The sequence below is a fragment of the Oryx dammah genome, unplaced genomic scaffold (assembly GCF_014754425.2).
Source record: "Oryx dammah isolate SB20612 unplaced genomic scaffold, SCBI_Odam_1.1 HiC_scaffold_5, whole genome shotgun sequence".
NCBI lineage: Eukaryota > Metazoa > Chordata > Mammalia > Artiodactyla > Bovidae > Oryx > Oryx dammah.
This window is the reverse complement of record NW_024070189.1, coordinates 14330160-14350932: the sequence shown is the minus strand read 5'-3', so window position 1 is coordinate 14350932 and position 20773 is coordinate 14330160. Positions and strand designations below refer to the sequence as shown.

General features: G+C 42.8%; 1 protein-coding gene across 21 annotated transcripts in view; it reads left to right on the top strand.

The window, feature by feature from the left end:
• The window catches only part of CAST (calpastatin), a 136730-nt gene that overhangs the window by 107551 nt on the left and 8406 nt on the right, over nt 1-20773 (top strand). For 14 of the 21 annotated variants that reach the window (XM_040239383.1, XM_040239380.1, XM_040239379.1 and 11 more), the window contains 12 exons: nt 212-259; nt 1410-1505; nt 3297-3392; nt 8557-8658; nt 9102-9185; nt 11781-11831; nt 12001-12072; nt 13187-13285; nt 14851-14958; nt 17516-17608; nt 19187-19234; nt 19664-19756. In XM_040239383.1, the coding sequence (XP_040095317.1) occupies nt 212-259; nt 1410-1505; nt 3297-3392; nt 8557-8658; nt 9102-9185; nt 11781-11831; nt 12001-12072; nt 13187-13285; nt 14851-14958; nt 17516-17608; nt 19187-19234; nt 19664-19756 (990 nt within the window). The remainder of the gene's footprint in view (nt 1-211; nt 260-1409; nt 1506-3296; nt 3393-8556; nt 8659-9101; nt 9186-11780; nt 11832-12000; nt 12073-13186; nt 13286-14850; nt 14959-17515; nt 17609-19186; nt 19235-19663; nt 19757-20773) is intronic. The other 7 variants (XM_040239384.1, XM_040239382.1, XM_040239376.1 and 4 more) reach the window with 1 other exon arrangement.

Here is a 20773-nt window from a genome sequence, read left to right as displayed (position 1 = left end):
AACTTTATAGCATTTGGTCTTGATTTTTATAACCCAGATCCTTATTCTGATGCTTTATTTTAAAAATTAATTTGAAATACATCCTCACTCAAACATATCAGAAAAAGACAGTCTCTTCTCTCGTATCCTGGAATTTCAAAAACAAACTTAATGGGATAAGAAAGCAAAATTTTTTGTTTCATTTTAAATGAATTTTCTATTTCATTCACAGGATAAAGATGGAAAACCACTCTTGCCAGAGGCTGAAGAAAAACCCAAGGTGAGGAAATAAGTTTGTTTCTGATACTTACAAAAAAACCCAATACAACTGTAAGATATAAACAGGTAATTTTCATAGACCAGATCTCACTGTGGAGACTCATATGCCAGCCTAGTGTTAAGGAGAAAGGAACCTTTGACAGCAGCATTTGGCCATTTCACGCATTTTAATGATTATTTAGCTCATGAATTATTACCTAACTATTACAAGTTTACAGGTGACATTCATTGAACATAGGTGCTGATATCAAGAGGGCCCTCAAATTAGGCCATTAGCATTTACTTTGATCCTAATCTTATTATCAAATGCTCTGATTCAGCACTACCTTTACTTAATTTGGTATGAACCAGCATAGTTACTGTCATGATGATACTAAGCAACTCATTTATTAGTCACTTACTGTGTGCTTGACACTACACTAAATGGTGTTTGTGTGTTATCATTTTGAGAACTCACTGAATGAGGAAGGCACTATTATTATCCCCATTTGACAGGTGAGGAAATTAAGACATAAAAGGATCCTGTAAATAGCCCAAAGTCAAATAGCTAGGAAGTAGCAAGGCCAGGGCTCAAAACTCAGCCTGCCCATCTCTGGGGCCGAGCTTCTGAATTACATGCCATCTCTTAGATTATGGCATGTGGAGATTTTGACCAATGACAGTAAATAAATAGTACCACTTCACCGGAAGGAACTAGGGATAACAGAACTTTCCTGCCAAAACCCACGTTCTCATAGAAAGGGAATATATGATCTGTTTTTCTTTTGACTTATTCATAACAGAAGTCAGTAGGAAGTAGAAAAAGCAACCTCATAAAGAAAAACCATGCAGCTCTTCACTGGAAATAGGCAGTTTTATTTGAACAAAATTACTTAGAAATTGAAATATCAGGAAAACTTTTAGCTGAATAAACCTTTAACATTTTTTGTGGTACTTGGGTGTTCAGTATTCATTATTTGTTGCGTGATATTTATCTTATATTGATAAATGTATGCCCTGTATAAATTAGCTTTGGGTTTTAGATCCTAAAATGCAACCTAATATATGTTACCTAGAAAAACTTTTTCTCTAGGAAAGCGTTTTTCTTCTATCAAAGTAAAAAAAAATAATAATAATTCTTTTCATACTATATAATATTCCTTATATTATAGCCCCTGAGTGAATCGGAACTCATCGATGAACTCTCAGAAGATTTTGACCAGTCTAAGTGTAAAGAAAAACAATCTAAGCCAACTGAAAAAACAGAGGTATGTTTCTAAAACTCAAAATCTCCAGTTTTGGTTGTTTTTCAGTGTTTTTCTATGATCTTGACAATGCCGAGACCAAAACTGTTTTAACAGGAAGCAGCTGATGAGAAGGCCCGTTTTGCCATATTTTCTCGCATGCCGTGTTCGTCTTGCCCGTCCATGGATGTGCTTTGTTTTCCCAAGCTGACCCTGATATTCTTGCAGTTTGAGTCCTGTACTCAAGTATTCCCTTCAGGAGAGCCTTCACACTAATGCTTTTCTTTCCCTTCTTGCTTCTGTAACTACTTAAAGCTGTCATCACCCATTGCCTCAAGACGGCTGTGGCCTCTGTCTTTGGTCTCCTTCCAGCCCACCCCACGTGTCCACTGGCACTGTTCTTTCTCAGGCATGTTTGTAGCCACAAAACCCCCCTGTTGCAATGCCAAGAGCCTCCCCCCAAAAGTTCCTGCTTGTTTATTTGGGTCTGGAGAAGGAAATGGCAACCCACTCCAGTGCTCTTGCCTGGACAATCCCATGGACAGAGGAGCCTGGTGGGCTACAGTCCACGGGGTCGCAAGAGTCGGACACGACTGAGCGACTAAACGCCGCCACCACCAGCTTCCTTCCCTACCAAGATGTGTCCCCCATCACTAAACTCTGATAGTAAGTACTTATGCGTCTTCAAGTACTTATGCGTCTTTTCTCATGTGGTTCCTTCTGCTTGGAATAACCTCTCCAGATTCTAGATCAGCTAAAATTGTAGTCAGCCCTAAAAGGCTCTGCTAAAATATGGCCTTTGTCTCCTGCATGTCTCCCAGACCTTACCACACTTACAACTCTTAAGAAGCAGAATATAACACGCCAGGGAAGTCTGTCGTGCTTTCTTTTTATATCCCTGTTGGGACAGTTGTTGCAAACAAGGTTTTAGCAGCTTTGGTCTTTACTTCTCACCTGTGTACATATTTTTACATAGCAAATTTCTTGAAAGAAGAGATCATACACTATTAATGATCATCTGGTAAGCACCTTGCATATAGGATTTGCTTCCATAAATGTCTGGAATAAAAGCAACCTGTTTGAAATTTTACTCTTGTGACAAAATGATAGTGACTCTCAAACTTCAGTGTGAATCAAGATGACCAGGAGGGTTTATCAAAGCACAGACTACTGAGCCCCACCCCCAGAATTCTTGATGTAGTGTGTTAAGGTGGGGGCATAAGAATCTGAATTTCTAACAAGTTCCCTAGCAGTGCTGAGGTTGGTGGTCGCAGGAACCCCTGAGATAGTCTTACTACCTTGCATTTGTACCTAGCTATTTAGAACTCACAGGGTGCTGATATATGAAAATGATATATTTAAATATTGCATAATTGCAATATATATATAGTATAGCCATATAATATTATGTTACATAACATTATGTATTATATGATGGCAAATCATCTAAATAATGACAATTGATAACATTGAACTTACTGTGTTCCCACGTACTATGCAAAGCAGTTAGCATGTTTTGTCTCATTAAAGGCCTTGAGATGTAGGTACTGTCATTGTTCTCATTTTGCAGATGTGGAAACTGTGTCTGAGAGGTTAAGTAACCTACCTAAGGTAAGAGGTAAAACCAAGTTGAAGTAGTGGTAGCTGGAGAGGTTTAACGTGCCTTGAGTTATTCACTGCTCAAGATCCCTAGGCATTCAAGAAAACCATGCTCAGGGCGGGTAGGGTAGCAGACCATATTGTTGGTTCATTGTTGTCCCATATTAATAACTGGGTATTACAGAAATCCTTCGTTGTGTCTGCCTCTTTCTGCAGGCATCCCCAGCCGCTGCCCCCGTGCCCGTGGCGGAGGACGTGCCTCGGACCTCCATGTGTTCTGTGCAGTCGGCTCCACCCACAGCAGCTCCAGCGGTGAGTCACCCTCTGGGCCTTGAGAAATGCATTGAGAAAGCGGCGTTCTTCCTCCCCTGCCCTTCCTGCTATGTATTACCAATGTATTACCTTCTTCTAACAAGATAAAAATTAAATCTTGGATAGCTGTACTATCTCCAGGGAGGATAATACAGCTCCAGGGAGGAGCTGGAAACTCAGGCTAGATTTAAATGTTTACACTATTTCAGGTGGTTTTGTTTTTAACCTCTTGACGTGCTTTCTAGCTCCTCAGCTACTGTGGATAATCATACTTCTTCACTTTCCTGTGTCTTTCAAGCTGATTTGGAATCCCACCAACAGCCAGACGTACTTTTTATTGACTGTCCTGATGCAAAAGTCTGCAGCTTTATCATCAGTTCAGTCACTCAGTTGTGTCCAACCCCACGGACTGCGGCACACCAGGCTTCCCTGTCCATCACCAACTCCCGGAGTTTACTCAAACTCATGTCCATCACGTCGGTGATGCCATTCAACCATTTCATCCCCTTCTCTTCCTGCCTTCAGTCTTTCCCAGCATCAAGGTCTTTTCCAATGAGTCAGTTCTTCGCATTGGGTGGCCAAAGTATTGGAGTTTCAGCTTCAACATCAGTCTTTCCAATGAATATTCAGGACTGATTTCCTTTAGGATGGACTGGTTGGATCTCCTTGCAGTCCAAGATACTCTCAAAAGTCTTCTCCAACACCACACTTCAAAAGCATCAATCATTTGGCACTCAGCTTTCTTTGTAGTGCAACTCACATCCATACATGACCACTGGAAAAACCATAGCTTTGACTCTACGGACCTTTGTTGGCAAAGTATTCTCTGCTTCTTAATGTTCTGTTTAGGTTGGTCATAGCTTTTCTTCCAAGGAGCAAGTGTCTTTTAATTTCATGGCTGCAGTCACCATCTGCAGTGATTTTGGAGCCCCCCCCAAAATGGTCTGTCACTGTCTCCATTGTTACCCCATCTATTTGCCATGAAGTGATGGGACCGGATGCCATGATCTTAGTTTTTTGAATGTTTTAAGCCAACTTTTTCACTCTCCTCTTTCACTTTCATCAAGAAAGAGGCTCTTTAGTTCTTCGCTTTCTGCCATAAAGGTGGTGTCATCTGTATATCTGAGGTTATTGATGTTTCTCTCAGCAATCTTGATTCCAGCTTGTGCTTCATCCAGCCTGGCATTTCTCATGATGTACTCTACATATAAGTTAAATAAGCAGGGTGACAATATACAGCCTTGACGTACTCCTTTTCCTATTTGGAACCAGTCTGTTGTTCCATGTCCAGTTGTAACTGTTACTTCTTGACCTGCATACAGATTTCTCAGGAGGCAGGTAAGGTGGTGTGGTTTTCCCATCTCTTGAAGAATTTTCCACAGTTTGTTATGATCCACACAGTCAAAGGCTTTGGCGTAGTCAATAAACCAGAAGTAGATGTTTTTCTGGTGCTCTCTTGCTTTTTTAATGATCCAACAGATGTTGGCAATTTGCTCTCTGGTTCCCCTGCCTTTTCTAAATCCAGCTTGAACATCTGGAATTTCTCAGTTCATGTACTGTTGAAGCCTGGCTTGGAGAATTTTGAGCATTACTTTACTAGCGTGTGGGATGAGTGAAATTGTGTGGCAGTTTGAGCATTCTTTGGCATTGCCTTTCTTTGGGATTGGAATGAAAACTGACCTTTTCCAGTTCTGTGGCCACTGCTGAGTTTTCCAATTTTGCTGGCTTATTGAGTTCAGCACTTTCACAGCATCATCTTTCAGGATTTGAAATAGCTCAACTGGAATTCCGTCACCTCCACTAGCTTTGTTCATAGTGATGCTTCCCAAGGCCCACTTGACTTCACATTCCAGGATGTCTGGCTGTAGGTGAGTGATCACACCATCGTGGTTATCTGGGTCATGAAGATCTTTTTTGTGTAGTTCTGTGTATACACAGAATTCTGTGAATACACAGAAGAACACAGAAGAACCTTTATCATGACTCCTTTTTTCTCCCAACTGAATGGTGACAGATGGACTCACTTCCTTTCCCTTTCTTCTTTTTGTGTCTCTGACTTTTTGACTTTTGTATGAAGTATGGTATTTAACTGGTTGAATCTGTGTTCTTCTGTTTTCATTAGCAGGTAGATTCTGACTCAGAGGATACCAGCTGATGGAACTATGTTTCCTTACTATAGACTTAGTGAATCTACAGGCTAAATAGCTAACTTCTTCTATATGCTTTGCAGTATCTTCTCATTCAGTTTTCATGAGGACACTGTGAAGTCTGTTCTGATCATGTCTCTCTTATTAATGAGGAAAATGAACTTTGAATGGATCTTGAGCAATTCACTTCCCCCTTCAGAACCTCAGCTAGATTTAAGATAGGGTCCTGCACTCAGTCCCCTTCAAGCCTGGTGTGGATATGGGCCAGGTCTGATGCTCTCTGTTCAGTTGGATCATTCTCCTATGGAAAAAGGAAAGCGGGTGAAGAAACTCCTCCCCTGGAGAAACTTGGAAAAGCTTGCATGTGGAGGACAGGATCCTGCTGAGAAGTGGGGATAGCACTGTTTCCTGGGGAGACCAGTGAGCCCAGGACAGGCCAGCACAGAGGTGTGGGGCCCTTGGGATACTGGGGTCTGTGCGTTTAGTTGTTTGAGAGAAGAGGGCCTTGGGGAAGGTGTGGGATGTGTGTCCTGGGTACCCCGAGGGGCTGTTTCCTGCCATGGAATCCTGGGTGCCGTCGGCAAATCCCTTCACAGTCTCCCTCCTGCCTTGGACAGGATGTGACCTCCTTTTCTGCATGGGAGATTCTCAGGGTGCCCTCCAAAACCTGTGACGTTGTGGGAATCAAGCCACAGGCCAGAGTGGTAAAGAACAGAAGTGGGAGAGAGAATCTTGGCAGAGACTGTGCAGGGGGTAGTAGGCACAGAATCAGTGATTGGAGTCAAGAAGACCGTAGCCAGCATTCCAGTGCAGAACTCTCGTACCGAGACATATGGCCACACTACCTGTCATGGGTGTGACCGCCAGGGCTTAAGAGCAGGTTAGCTCCTGTCCAACTTTACCTTGACTGTAGAGAGCCAGACATTGGGGAGGGGGGAAATAAAGAGCCCTGGATTTTCCATTCTCTTACTCCTGGGCCTCTACTCCACCAACTCTGGTTACCACGGTTGCGGAGTTTCTCACCACTGAAGTCACTTGGCATTTCTGGGGTTGTGACGCCCACGGGAGCCAGAAAAAAATAGGCACAGAATGTGATAAAGGTCAGAGAACTCCAGAGAGGCTGGGGGATGAGCGAGCAAAAGCAGACAGTAAGCTGGAAGGGCGGGGAAGAGTGTCCGCCTTCTGCATTCTTGTGGTAGAAAAAGAAAGTTTAATGAGCACATCCGGAGATTTGAGTTCTAGTTCTAAACTTGACAATGGAAATAGAAGCTTTTGTCTGTAGTCTTGTTTCTAGATCCGTTAGTTATTAAGACTGCTGCTTCTCCTAGCTTTTCTAATGCTGTTTCACTTATTTCTTGAGCCAGAGGACACAGAATAAGGCAGTGCTGGTTTCCAAAGATTCTGCAGCAGAGACTAGAAAACAAAAGTGTGAGCGAGTGACTGGGATCAGGTAGCAATGAGATCACTTGGCTAAGACTTGGGGGACCCCAGCAACTCTTGGTTACAGTACCAAGCAGGTTGAAGACATCAGGGATGTATGTTGTCCCTGGGGGAAAAAAAATCTGTGGAGTTTCCAACCACTCAGTTCAGTTCAGTTGCTCAGTCGTGTCCAATTCTTTGCAACCCCATGGACTGCAGCACGCCAGGCCTCCCTGTCCATCACCAACTCCCAGAGTTTACTCAAATTCATGTTCACTGGGTCGGTGATGCCATCCAACCATCTCATCCTCTGTCATCCCCTTCTCCTCCCGCCTTCAATCTTTCCCAGCATCAGGGTCTTTTCCAGTGAGTCAGCTCTTCACATCAGGTGGTGAAAGTATTGGAGTTTCTTTCAGCTTCAGCTGAAAGAATATTCTAACCACTAGATGGTGATAAATCCCTTCCCACTTAACTGCCCTTTATTCCCTGGTGATCTTTTGTGGTGCAGCTTAGCAGCAGAACAAGTTTTCTTACTTAGGGGAGGGTAGCTAAGCTATAGAAAACAGAAAGACGCTTTTACTCCAATATGTACTCCGTGTGAGGTCATATATCTTTTACGATGAGTAATCTTTGAGACTGTTTAATTCAGGACCTTTCACACTTTGGATCAAGGTCAGCTGTGGGGAACTCATCAATTCCGCAGCCCACGCAGTAGCAACAATGGTTTAGTCGATGGTCCTTCTCCTTGGTACGCGTGATGCATTCAGCTTTATAGTCTCCATTAAAAATAGACCTGACCACCACCTGCTGAATTGATTTAAGCACTGCTCACATATGGATCGTGACCTATGGTTTGAAAAAAGACAGCTCTAGTCCTATCTTTTAGCCCAAACATAATTTATTCTTTATTTTCCCTTTATGCCATTTACATTCTGTATTCATCCCGTTTTTTTTTTTTTTTTCAATAACACTGTGTCTAGTGTTATTACTGTATCATAGGGAGCATGTTTCATTTCCATCAGCTGGACCACAGGCAGGCTGCTCTCACTGTGTCACTCAGGTCAGCAGGTCACACGGACCGTCATCTGAACTGGCGTGAGTCCACTCTGACCAGTAGAAGCCTGCCCACAGGCTCAGCCAGAGCCATCGCCTCCAGGGCAGGCCTGGCTGTTTCAGTGGGAAAAAGGTCCTCTTGAGGGCTTTTCTGGGCCTTTCTCCTGTGCCATCTCTAGGACAGTCGCCTGAAGATCACATCTTTTTCTTCTTTCCTGGCTTTTGGCTTCTCCGTGGTCCTCCCCATTCAGTGAACTACCTTATTCCTGAACCAGAGTGCTGGTTAGATCTTATAAGCTTCTCAGTGCCAGCTTCCAAATTGCACACTCTCAATGTTTAATGTAAGAAACTTGCCCTCATTTTTAACCCGTCAGGTTTTTTAAACCTAGATTCTAATTCTGTAGATTTTCCAAATTATTAAAAGATGACATGTGCTTCTTATGTAGGCCTGAAAGAAGGATATGCTCATCTGAGTTGTTCATTGTAGTCTCTTTTAAAAGGCATGGTTAACCATCTATTTAGTATACCCGCTGCTGTGCTTTCAGAAGGGCACGGTGCCAGACGACGCTGTCGAAGCCTTGGCTGGAAGCCTGGGCAAAAAGGAAGCAGATCCAGAAGACGGAAAGCCTGCGGAGGATAAAGTCAAGGTAATGGCAGCTCAGAAACTTCTAGAAAGGAGCTATCATTTCAAAGAAAATTCCTGCAACACCTGGCCAGCTGGATTCCTCTGTTACGGTGTGTGTCCTGTTTAATGAGTGAAACCAGAGTGAGCACCAGTGTTTAGGTGCAGCAGTGGATGGCTGGCGTGCAGAGATCGGAGTTCTGAGTCTCACCTTGTCCACCTGGTTTCCATTGCCAAGGACTAAGGCGGGAAGTGGTACTGCTTGCCACTCCTCACAGCTGCCCTTTAACCCGGCAGGCTGAAAACCAGTGGTGTCTGAGCCTGCTAACCCAGGAGGATACAGCGTCAAAGACACAGTTGCTGTGGGAACCTCACAATGGATTCACTGACCTCGGATTTAGTCACTCAGGCATCCACTTTATCAGAGAACGGTGTATTAACAATGAAAACGGTTTAATTTTTATTCAGGAGAAAGCCAAAGAAGAGGATCGTGAGAAACTTGGTGAAAGAGAAGAAACGATTCCTCCTGATTACAGATTAGAAGAGGCCAAGGTAAACAGGCTGGGATCTTGTTTCTAATTTATTTTCACTCATATTGAATTTCATAGACATGAAGAAGGGACATGGGAACAGACCTGGGATATAAAAGTCGTGTTTCTTAGTAGTTCAAACATCAAGTAGTATTACTTCACTAATACCCTGTTAGCACACCTGCTGTAAAGCTAAAATATTTGTCAGTGGTCTGTCATTCCTTCCTTAGGTGAAAGAAGTCTAACATTTTCTTGTCTGATAACGTGGTTTGTTGCAATACCAGAAATAAGGAAAACTCAGGAAATCTTTATACAGATAGATAGGAAAACCAAAGAAAAGAGAAGTTGCTCAGTCGTGTCTGACTCTTTGTGACCCCATGGACATGTAGCCCACCAGGCTCCTCTGTCCCTGGGATTTTCCAGACAAGAGTACTGGAGTGGGCTGCCATTTCCTTCTCCAGGGGATCTTCCCGACCCAGGGATCAAACCCAGGTCTCCCGCATTGCAGGTAAACGCTTTACCGTCTGAGAACCAATCACTTCCTGAGGAAGGATTTACAAAACTTAGATACAAGTTGAAAAATAGGCTATTTGAAATTGTATTATAGTGAGTGATACGGCCTTCCTTGGTGGCTCAGATGGTAAAGAATCTGCCTGCAATGCAGGAGACCCAGGTTCAATTCCTGTGTCGGAAAGATCCCCTGGAGGAGGAAATGGCATCCCACTCCAGTATTTCTGCCTGGAGAATTCCCATGGACAGGGGAGCCTGGCAGGCTACAGTCAGTAGGGTCGCAAAGAGTCAGACATGACTGAGCGACTCAATATAGCCAGTGATAAATTGACCCATTTCCTTTATTTTGAATATACAGATTGTACAGTATAAGTGATATGGGAGAGACCACTACTTAAGAGAATATTCTACCAGACTTCCTGAATAAGGCAGGAAAATCAAATTGATACTCTTTGTGTTCATCAGTTTGGACTAGTCCATTTATGTGGCAAAGATAGGAACTTTACTGAGCACTCTCCCTGATTGAAAGTTTATTGTGCTGGTCCCTTTAGTCTTGCTTCCTTTCTGCATTTCACTATTCAGTCGAAACCATGGCATTTCTATTTGTTTGGGCTTGTTTGTTTATAAGGTTCTTAGACCATGTGGCCTGAAAGTAGCTGTCACATCGGTAAAGCTGGTCAAACGCCTGTAACTCTCTTTAGATTAGGAGGTTGGAGGTTGGTTACTTTCTCTCTCCCTTTGCAGCTTCTAAGAATGTGGCCGATTAGCTTTCCTGACCACTTTATTCTGTGGTTGTTTCCTCCTCAACTGTGGATCTCACCCATTATGAATTACCTATGGCTTCATAACGTGTCCAGGTGCTGGTCAGTCTCGGGGTTAAATCTTGTGGTGTTCTTCACTGCTCCCATCAGGCCTCCTCAGGAGAGTCAGCTCCCTGAGGTAGACTGCAGGCTTCCCCTTCCAAACTCGGGGTGATCTCAGTGTGAGTGTGGAGCAAGTGTGCCCCCGTCCCTGCTCCTCTGTGCCCCTTGGGAGATTTGCAGCCTTGGCAGCTAAGGGGTGGCAGAAAGCACACCCCGGGCTCTGTTCCCCTCCTAACTGGACAGTGATCAGAAGGTCCATGAGGACTCAGAGGATGTGGAAATGGGGGAAAGCACTTTGAAAAAAGGGAAGCTGGTGATACCCTTGACCTCTTAATCTCCTCGAATGTCAACAAAGCAAACGAAAACCACCTTGACCCCTTGTTACCAGGGGAACTGTGGGTTGACCCTGGAGCGACATGGGTTTGAATTGCCTGGGTGCACTTCTGTTCGGACTTTTTTCACTAGTAAACACTACAGCATCGCACCTTCTGTGGTTGACTGCATCCACAGATGTGGAATTGAGGATACCGAGGGCCAGGTGTAAATTACACATGGATTTTTTTCAGCTGCTGGGGATGTCCGTGCCCTAACCCCTACAGTTTTCCAAGGGTTAACTATATGTACAAACAGAGAAGCTTGTACTTACACATTTTTGGATGTGTAGACAAATGGGATTTTACCATTTATTTATAAATCACCTTTTACTAAAGAGCCCTAAATGCTTTATTGATTTTCTCTCATTGCTCAAAAGTGGCACTTAGGGTCATTTGAAGGTTGGCATCATCTGAACTGTAGGCTTTGAGCGTCACACCCCTAGGGTGGATTTTCCCAGTGCTTGGTGTAGGTGCTTGGCACAGAGTCGGTGCATAGCGGTTGGATGCCCTGCCTCTAAAGTTACCCGGCTTTTCCCAGGCAGCTCGTGCAAAGCCCCCTGCCCAGGCCAGCGAGGGTCTCAGCCCGTGTTCCCTCAGTGTCCTGCGCACACTGTGCCGCACCCACAGCAGCTGTTGTGTGTGGGCTTCTGGAGGTGGCAAGCCCCATTAGCAGCCCCCATGCCTAGGGGATGTCTGGCAGCTGTGTCTTGACATGAGCTCATCAGAGCCTATTTCCTGGTGAGAGAATCTGTTTCCTGGAATAATACACATCATCAGATATAACCTGTCAACCTCTTATGCTGCTTACAGAGTGCACACTTAGGATACACGTGAAATGACTCAATGCCATGTTTTTCTCCACCTGTACAGGATGAAGATGGAAAACCACTGCTGCCAAAAGAGGTCAAGGAACCACTCCCAGTAAGCAAGCCAGTTTTTCTCTGAGTGTATCCTCCTTTAGTCCTGATGGTTAATTTAGGAAGGCAGAGCTTTCTGTGTAGTGAGCTGATCAGCATATATGCAGTGACAGGACTTTGGAGAGGAGACTGATGAGGTAGTGTTTGCTGACACGTCTCCTGGTTCTTTGCAGCCCTTGAGTGAAGACTTCCTCCTCGATGCTCTGTCCAAGGACTTCACTGTCCCCTCAGACACATCATCGCCTGTAAGTCTCCTGAGAGTCCTGGGTTTAGTGCCTCACTTTTTAGGGTAGCAGAAATAAGTGGAAACTTGTGACTCAGAGTCTGACATGAGAGATGAGGAAACAGTCATGAAATTAGTGGCCCTCAACCCATTGTGGCCATTAAAGATGTATTCCATCAGGAAATATTGGTCCAGCACAGTGGATGTTTTCAGCAGTGTAACTAATCGAACCAATGGCATGCACCCTATCAAGTTTACACATGAAAAGAGAATTTAAAATTGAGCTGTCCAATATATTTGAAAAATAAATGCATAAAAATATGAAAAAAAACTGAAAAGCATTTTTTTTAGTATTTTTAGGGAAGACTAATCCAACTAAGTGCCAGGATTTATTATACAGCAATGTTAAAAAGTAAAGTTCTGATTCAGAAAGCGAAGCCAAAAGCCAATGGGAAAATAACCCATCAATGACAGATTTAGTATATCTTTAAAGTGAGAAACGTCATTATTTCAGAAAGATTCTAAAATAATATTACTGTTTAACATTAAGAAAAAAAGGATACAACTGAAACCTCATCCTGTATGCCAAATATTAAGGCAATAGTAGCACTTATATTTTATACCTAATACATGAATTAAAAATAGGATAAGTATCTAATTTAGGCAAGCAAGCTATTGGAGACAGGCATACCCATTCATTGCTTTTAGCAGCATGATTTTCTAGCAGCTTTTAAAGAGAAGGTATTTGGTACAATATAGATAGCACCATAAAGAGAGCCATTTCTAAAATTTACTCAGAGCAACTCATTACAAAGAGCAAAGCTAAAACACTTCCATCAATCTAAATGTGCGACAAGAAGTGTATAAGCCATAAAACTCTTAAGTAATTAGCTTATTGAATATTTAGGATAATAAGCAGGAAGAGAAAATAGGAAACTGTATAAAATCATGCTTGGAGTAAAAAGTAGAATAAAATGGCTCTTAAGCTGCTGTGTTGCTGTGCTTCCATTCGGATCAAGAGAACAACCATCATAAAGCTGTCCCGAGGGTTTTATTTAAGTAATGGCATTGTGGGCATAATTTGCTACAACATATTATGAGTCAAACCTCTTCTTGTTATTGTTTTCTTATAAAAGCAATTTGAAGATGCTAAACTTTCAGCTGTTGTCTCTGAAGTGGTTTCCCAAACCCCAGCTCCAACCACCCAGGCAGCCGGTCCACCCCCCGACTCTGCGGTAAGCAGCATGGCTTATAAGTACTTGGTTTTTGAGCAGCAACTAGAGGGTCAACAAAATTGTTACCACAGTCACCTTCTGTTTCAGAAGAAGTAAGACTGGCGAAATAGGGAGATGACAGAGACTATCTAAAATGATTAAATAAAACAATACCTGTGAAAGTATTTTACACACAGTGAAGGAGCTTAGTATATTGTTTTATTAGAATTGAAGTGCAATAATGCACATTGTGTATATATTCAGATTTTTTTAATTGTTTAGCTTTCTTGACAATGTTTCCTTCCTTTATATTTTTTCTGATACATGCTGTAAGTACTACTCATCATTTAACCTTAAGTTTACTTTAAGGAATTACTCAGTGTTTGAGCTTCTCTCTGCCCACCAAATCACAGACTCCTGGTAGAAAAGCATTGTTTTCCTCCCAGTCATACCAGTAAAAACTTGTCATTTTCATGCTAGTAATGGGAAAACCTCAGTGTCAATATTGTTTTAATTATTTACATATTCTGAGGCAAGACTGTGGGACTAGTCTTTTCCTGACCAATGCTTTTCCTGACTTCCTTGATTAATTTTCTTTACGGTACCAAATTATACATGATGCGGGAGACCACGGCACTTCAAAAGAGAAAGAGATGGCCCTAAACCAGACCCCCAGCGCCTTGGGTTGAGATAGAAGTGCTCCGTGAGCTAGTTGGAGACGAAGCAGCTTGAGTGAAGTCAGCATCAAAGCTTGCTTCCTGCGGCACTCTGAGATTCTGAGTGAATTTTCCTCCTGTTGGGTCAGTCGTGGGATCATCTGAAAATATCCAGAGGCACAATAACAAAGCCCAGATCTGGCTGTGGGCGGCGCAACCATTAGCTGCTATAATCCTGGGCTCTCGTGAAGCACTTAAAACCAGTAAAAAAAATGACCTCTCTCCACGTGTCTGTGTGTATGTCTGTACACACACCCACAGTGACAAAAGGCCTGTGCAACAGAAGGAAGACTCATTAATAACCAGGCTGCGGTTTACACTTCAGTTCTTAATACTCAGATTTTAGGAGGCCCTAGAATAGTGATCGAGGCTATTAAGAAACATCCACAATCAAAAAGCCTTTTTGGCCTTTCACAGTATGTTTCAGAATGATCCCTTTCCCATCACTTCCTCTGTCAGAGTTTTTAGTTTTAGTTAATATTTTATTTGAAGCTATCATTAAAACTAGGTATAAAGCTTTATTTACAACAATACACGTGGGAATCAAAGAGTAAACATAGTGATTTGGCAGGGAACATAATATTACATGTATTGAAGGCATCATAAGACTTCTAGAAAATCAGGCCAAGAACCCCATCTTTTTAGGAAGGGACCTATTTTCTAGGAAGGAAAAGGCATCTAGGGGTGGGGCAGGGTAGACAGGTGCAGAGAGGTGCTAAGTGAAAAGCGAGGGACAAAGAGCCGGCGCCTCTGCCCACCTGCCCCATCCCTGGGAAAAACCCACGAGCTTATGGAAGTCTTAGAGGCACTGTTGGGGCTGCAGATGACCTAATGGGGCTAACCAGTGACTAATTCAGATTTACTTTTTAGCAGCGTGACAGCAAAGAACTTGATGATGCCCTGGATCAACTTTCTGACAGTCTTGGGCAAAGACAGCCTGATCCAGATGAGAATAAACCCGTAGAGGATAAAGTCAAGGTACAAGAAAAAAGTCATTTAAATTGAAAGTTTTTGTAGCCCTCTTTCTTTTTGGGGGGTGGGTGTTAGTTCTAAAAGCTCCTGTAGGTCTTCATAGACCCGTTCAACTTCAGCTTCTTCAGCATTACTGATTGGGGCATAGGCTTGGATCACCGTGATATTGAATGGTTTGCCTTGGAAATGAACAGAGATCATTCTGTCATTTTTGAGATTGTATCCAAGTACTGCATTTCGGACTCTTTTGTTGACCATGATGGCTACTCCTTTTCTTCTAAGGGATTCCTGCCCACGGTAGTAGATATAATGGTCATCTGAGTTAAATTCACCCATTCCAGTCCATTTTAGTTCGCCGATTCCTAGAATGTCGACGTTCACTCTTGCCATTTCCTGTTTGACCACTTCCAATTTGCCCTAACATTCCAGCTTCCTATGCAATATTGCTCTTTACAGCATCAGACCTTGCTTCTATCACCAGTCACATCCACAACTGGGTATTGTTTTTGCTTTGGCTCCATCACTTCATTCTTTCTGGAGTTATTTCTCCACTGATCTCCAGTAACTTATTGGGCACCTACTGACCTGGGGAGTTCCTCTTTCAGTATCCTGCCATTTTGCCTTTTCATACTGTTCATGGGGTTTCAAGGCAAGAATACTGAAGTGGTTTGCCATTCCCTTCTCCAGTCAGTTTTCATTCCAATCCCAAAGAAAGGTAATGCCAAAGAATGCTCAAACTACCACACAATTGCACTCATCTCACATGCTATTAAAGTAATGCTCAAAATTCTCCAAGCCAGGCTTCAGCAGTACATGAACTGTGAATTTCCAGATGTTCAAGCTGGTTTTAGGAAAGACAGAGGAACCAGAGATCAAATTGCCAACATCCAATGGATCATCGAAAAAGCAAGAGAGTTCCAGAAAAACATCTATTTCTGCTTTATTGACTATGCCAAAGCCTTTGACTGTGTGGATCACAATAAACTGTGGAAAATTCTGAAAGAGATGGGAATACCAGACCACCTGACCTGCCTCTTGAGAAACCTATATGGAGGTCAGGAAGTGACAGTTAGACCTGGACATGGAACAACAGACTGGTTCCAAATAGGAAAAGGAGTACGTCAGGGCTGTTTATTGTCACCCTGCTTATTTAACTTATATGCAGAGTACATCATGAGAAACGCTGGGCTGGAAGAAGCACAAGCTGGAATCAAGATTGCAGGGAGAAATATCAGTAACCTCAGATATGCAGATGATACCACCCTTATGGCAGAAAGTGAAGAGGAACTCAAAAGCCTCTTGATGAAAGTAAAAGAGGAGAGTGAAAAAGTTGGCTTAAAGCTCAACATTCAGAAAACGAAGATCATGGCATCTGGTCCCATCACTTCATGGGAAGTAGATGGTGAAACAGTGGAAACAGTGTCAGACTTTATTATTTTGGGCTCCAAAATCACTGCAGATGGTGATTGCAGCCATGAAATTAAAAGACGCTTACTTCTTGGAAGGAAAATTATGACCACCCTAGATAGCATATTGAAAAGCAGAGATATTACTTTGCCAACAAAAGTCCGTCTAGTCAAGGCTGTGGTTTTTCTATTGGTCATGTATGGATGTGAGAGTTGGACTGTGAAGAAAGCTGAAGACTGAAGAATTGATGCTTTTGAACTGTGGTGCTGGAGAAGACTCTTGAGAGTCCCTTGGACTGCAAGGAGATCCAACCAGTCCATCCTAAAGGAGACCAGTCCTGAGTGTTCATTGGAAGGATTGATGCTAAGGCTGAAACTCCAATACTTTGGCCACCTCATGCGAAGAGTTGACTCTTTGGAAAAGACTCTGATGCTGGGAGGTATTTGGGGACAGGAGGAGAAGGGGACAACAGAGGATGAGATGGCCGGATGGCATCACTGACTCAATGCACATGAGTTTGAGTGAACTCCAGGAGTTGATGATGGACAGGGAGGCCTGGCGTGCTGTGATTCATGGGGTCTCAAAGAGTTAGACACGACTGAGCAACTGAACTGAACTGAACTGATAGCCCTGACTTGCCTGGAGTCAGGCTTCCCTGGTGGCTCAGCTGGTAAAGAATCCACCTGCAATGTGGGAAACTTGGGTTTGATCCCTGCATTGGAAAGATGCCCTGGAGAAGGGAATGTTAACCCACTCCAGTATTCTTACCTGGAGAACTCATCACTGACTTGATGGACATGAGTTTGAGGAAACTCCAGGAGTTGGTAATGGACAGGGAAGCCTGGCATGCTGCAGTCCATGGGGTCACAAAGAGTCGGACATGACCGAGTGACTAAGAATAATTACTTATAAGCTTATTTCAGTTTAAAATACAAGTAGAAAATTCATAGTTGTGGAATGACAAACAGAAGCACTGGGTTTGCTTTTTTTTCCATCAACTGGAAATCTGTTAACATTGTTGCTCTAAGTTGCTTATAAAACTTAGAGGGACTATGTTTTGCCTCAGAAATATCCAATAAGTGCTGAATGTTGCATCTTCGAATGTGCTAGATGAAGGTGGAACAGAATAGTAATTCTGTATGTTCAATGTTTACAGGAAAAAGCCAAAGCTGAACACAGAGACAAGCTGGGAGAAAGAGATGACACCATCCCACCTAAATACCAACATCTTCTGGATGATAACAAGGAGGTAAGTGAAGGTGGTGTCCAGGTTGGAGCTATGCTCCAAAGCTTTTGAGATTCAAACCTCACTTGAACAGAACACTGTAACAATAGCATAAAAATGTAACATGACTGACACATGTAATCTGTCCCCACCGAGCAGGCTGTCTAGAATTCTGTTTAATATTTATTTGAGTCAGTATCATTGGATGTTTACTGTGCTGGGCCCTGTGGCGTAAAGAGAATTGAAGAATGTTCCATCACTCACTGATGCTTAACAGTGATTCCGAGGCAGGTACACAGATTAATTCTCTGCAAGAAAAGGCTATAATAACAATAAATGATATTTGTAATCTTACCTGAAGCAGAGTCTCTCTGTTGAAGCAGAACAGAAAAAGAGCTAGGATGGAAATAATTCATGGGGCAAATACGATCCAAGGCCTGGTGTCTCTCTTTCTTCCCCGACACCACTACCACCAGCGCTGTTGAGAGTGAAGACTGGCAAAATCATATTCCCAGTCGAAAGCTCTGTTGCTCCATCTCAATACAGCAACAGTATCATCAAGAAGTTTATCTGTCTTTGTGGCTCTCCTGGTCAGCCTGCTGTGTTCCCTGCCCCTTCCTGTTTGGCTTCAAGATGCTAAATAACCCTTTCCAGATCTGTTCATCAGATAAAAACAAGGAAGTCCAAATGACAGCTTCTCCTTCTGCACTGATTTGTGAAGGGTTTGACTGTGTAGAGTACTACCAGCTTCACTGTCTTCTGTTATAGAAATCAGTTCCCCTCGCTTGCATTCAGTATTCAGGACAGCGCTTGTGCACCCTGCTAGAATGCCCCCTGCTTTGGTGGGCCCATCTGACCCTGTTGTGTTCTTCGGGAAACGTATTCATTAGTGTCCTGGCCTTTGCCGATGGGAAAAATCCTTGATCCTCACTTGGATCCCTTGTAATCCTCACGGGAAAAAAATCACCTATAGACCGTTTCAGTGCTCAGATCCTTTTGAAGTGTAATAAGCTGTAGTAGATACGTGTATAGTAAAATAGCAAATAAGACATAAAAACACAAGTTACTTTTTGTGATGTTTTAACTAGTGTAAAGCAGTGACAGAGTTGCTAAAATAGTATTTCTTTCACTTCCAGGAACAGACTCATCCTTGCGTTTTCCCCAAGGCTATTGAAATAGTTATGAAGTAGTTGTTAAGCAAAGCTGGTGAAGAGATAATACGGACCCAGGTTTATCAGCTATGCAACGTATACAGTTGTCCCTTGGTATCTAGGGGGGGTTAGTTCCAAGACCCCCAGAGACCAAAATCTGAGGGGACTTTAGATCATCTCTGCATTACTCAGAATACCTAATACAGCGCAAGTGCTACATAAGCAGTTGCTAGCATGTGGCAAATTCAAGATCTGCTTTTTGGAAATTCCTAGAATTCTGTTTCCCCAAATAGTTTCAATCTGCTGGTTGGTTGAATCTGCCAATGCAGAAGCCACAGATGCAGGGGGATGACTGAATCCCACTGGATAAAAGATCATGTAAATACCGACTTAGGCCTAAGTAAAACCTTTACAACGATTTGTTTAACCAATTGTCTGCTTCGTTTCTAAGGGCGCACCCGGGAAGCCAAAGGCATCAGAGAAGCCCGAAGCATCAGAGGTAAATATCATAGCTGTGTATTTCCAGAAAGATTTTTTTAACCTCTAGCTGCAGCTTTCACATTTTAGAAATCTAAAGTTCAGTGAATGCCTACCCTGTGCTTGGTCTGATGCCAAGGCATGTATATAAGAGTATATTATTTCTGTCTTCCCAAGAGCCACTCAACATAGGCAGTTCCATTTTCCAGATTAGAATATCATAGCTCAGAGAATACTAAGCACCTTGTATAACAGAGTGGAAGAAAATAGAGCTGTCAAGATTTTCCTGTTTTAATATCTCTTTTATAATAGTTTGTTGGGAAAAGAATGTCAGCAAGGCTTTGCTTTAAACAGTCACATTTTCAGGGCTGTGGGGAAATGGCCCACAAAGCATCTTTCCCTTGCTTTTCCAAAAAGCAAATCTTGATGGTTATTTCTCTTGATATCTCAGAAACCTGCAGGTGCCCAGGACCCCATAGACACCCTCTCAGGGGACTTTGACAGCTGTCCCTCAACTACAGAAACCTCGACAAACACAGCAAAGGTACTGGGCTTTTTCTTCTTGGCTTTTTTTTTTTTAATGTATCTCTGTACAAACAACACACACACACATTATATAATTTTATACTGTAAAATAAACTGATTAATGCCCTAGAAAACTTGAAAAAAATTCTACTTCCCCCCAAACACCATTATTTGGTGTTATTTCTTGTCTTTTCACATATGTAGGTTTTACATAATTATAATTAGATTCTACATATAATACATTTCTTAAGAGTATATCATAAATGTTTTCCGTGTTGCTTTATAAGCTGCATAGCCACCATTTTTGATTGCCACGCTATATTGGCGTGTAACAGGACTGCTTTATCTGTGGTCATTTAAAAGGAGAGCAGTCCCTCCCTGTATACACCATGCCCCTTGTCCTCTGGGGCTTCCTCCCCTTTTCTGCCCTGAGCAGCTCTCCTCCTTACCCCTCAGAGACCAGTTCAAGCATCAGCTGCTCCAGGAAGCTCTCCCTGCCTGCTTCTCCCTTCCCAGGTCAGAGGCTTCTCCTCTGCCCTCCCTGCGCTGTGAGTTACCTGTCCTGAGAGCCTCGCCCCACTGAGCTGTGGGCTTTAGACAGCAGTCATGTGTCCAGGAGCTCTGTGGTCAGCATCAGCAAAATGTCTGGTGCATAGCAAAGGAGATCGAATGCAAATGGAAAAAAAAGTGTAATCCACCAAATAGAAAGAAAAGTGAAATGAGTGTCCTCCATTGTTATTTTCAGAAGAATTAAAATGCACATGGTTTCAGTGGGTATTAAATATATTTCCCAGTCACTGAATTGTCAGTCTTCCCTATCTTGTGTGATTTAATTTCTAGATCACATCAGTATCGTGTTTCTCAACTTCTGGAACCTCATCAATAATGCCTTTTTGGTGAATGGACTTTACTTTTGTATGTGACTGGCCCTAGCTCACTCTGGTTGCTTCCACTGTTAGATTATTCTTCCATAACTCTGAAAGCAGTGTCCTCTTGGCACATAGAAACCCTGATAGGGCCCTGATAGAACCAGGCT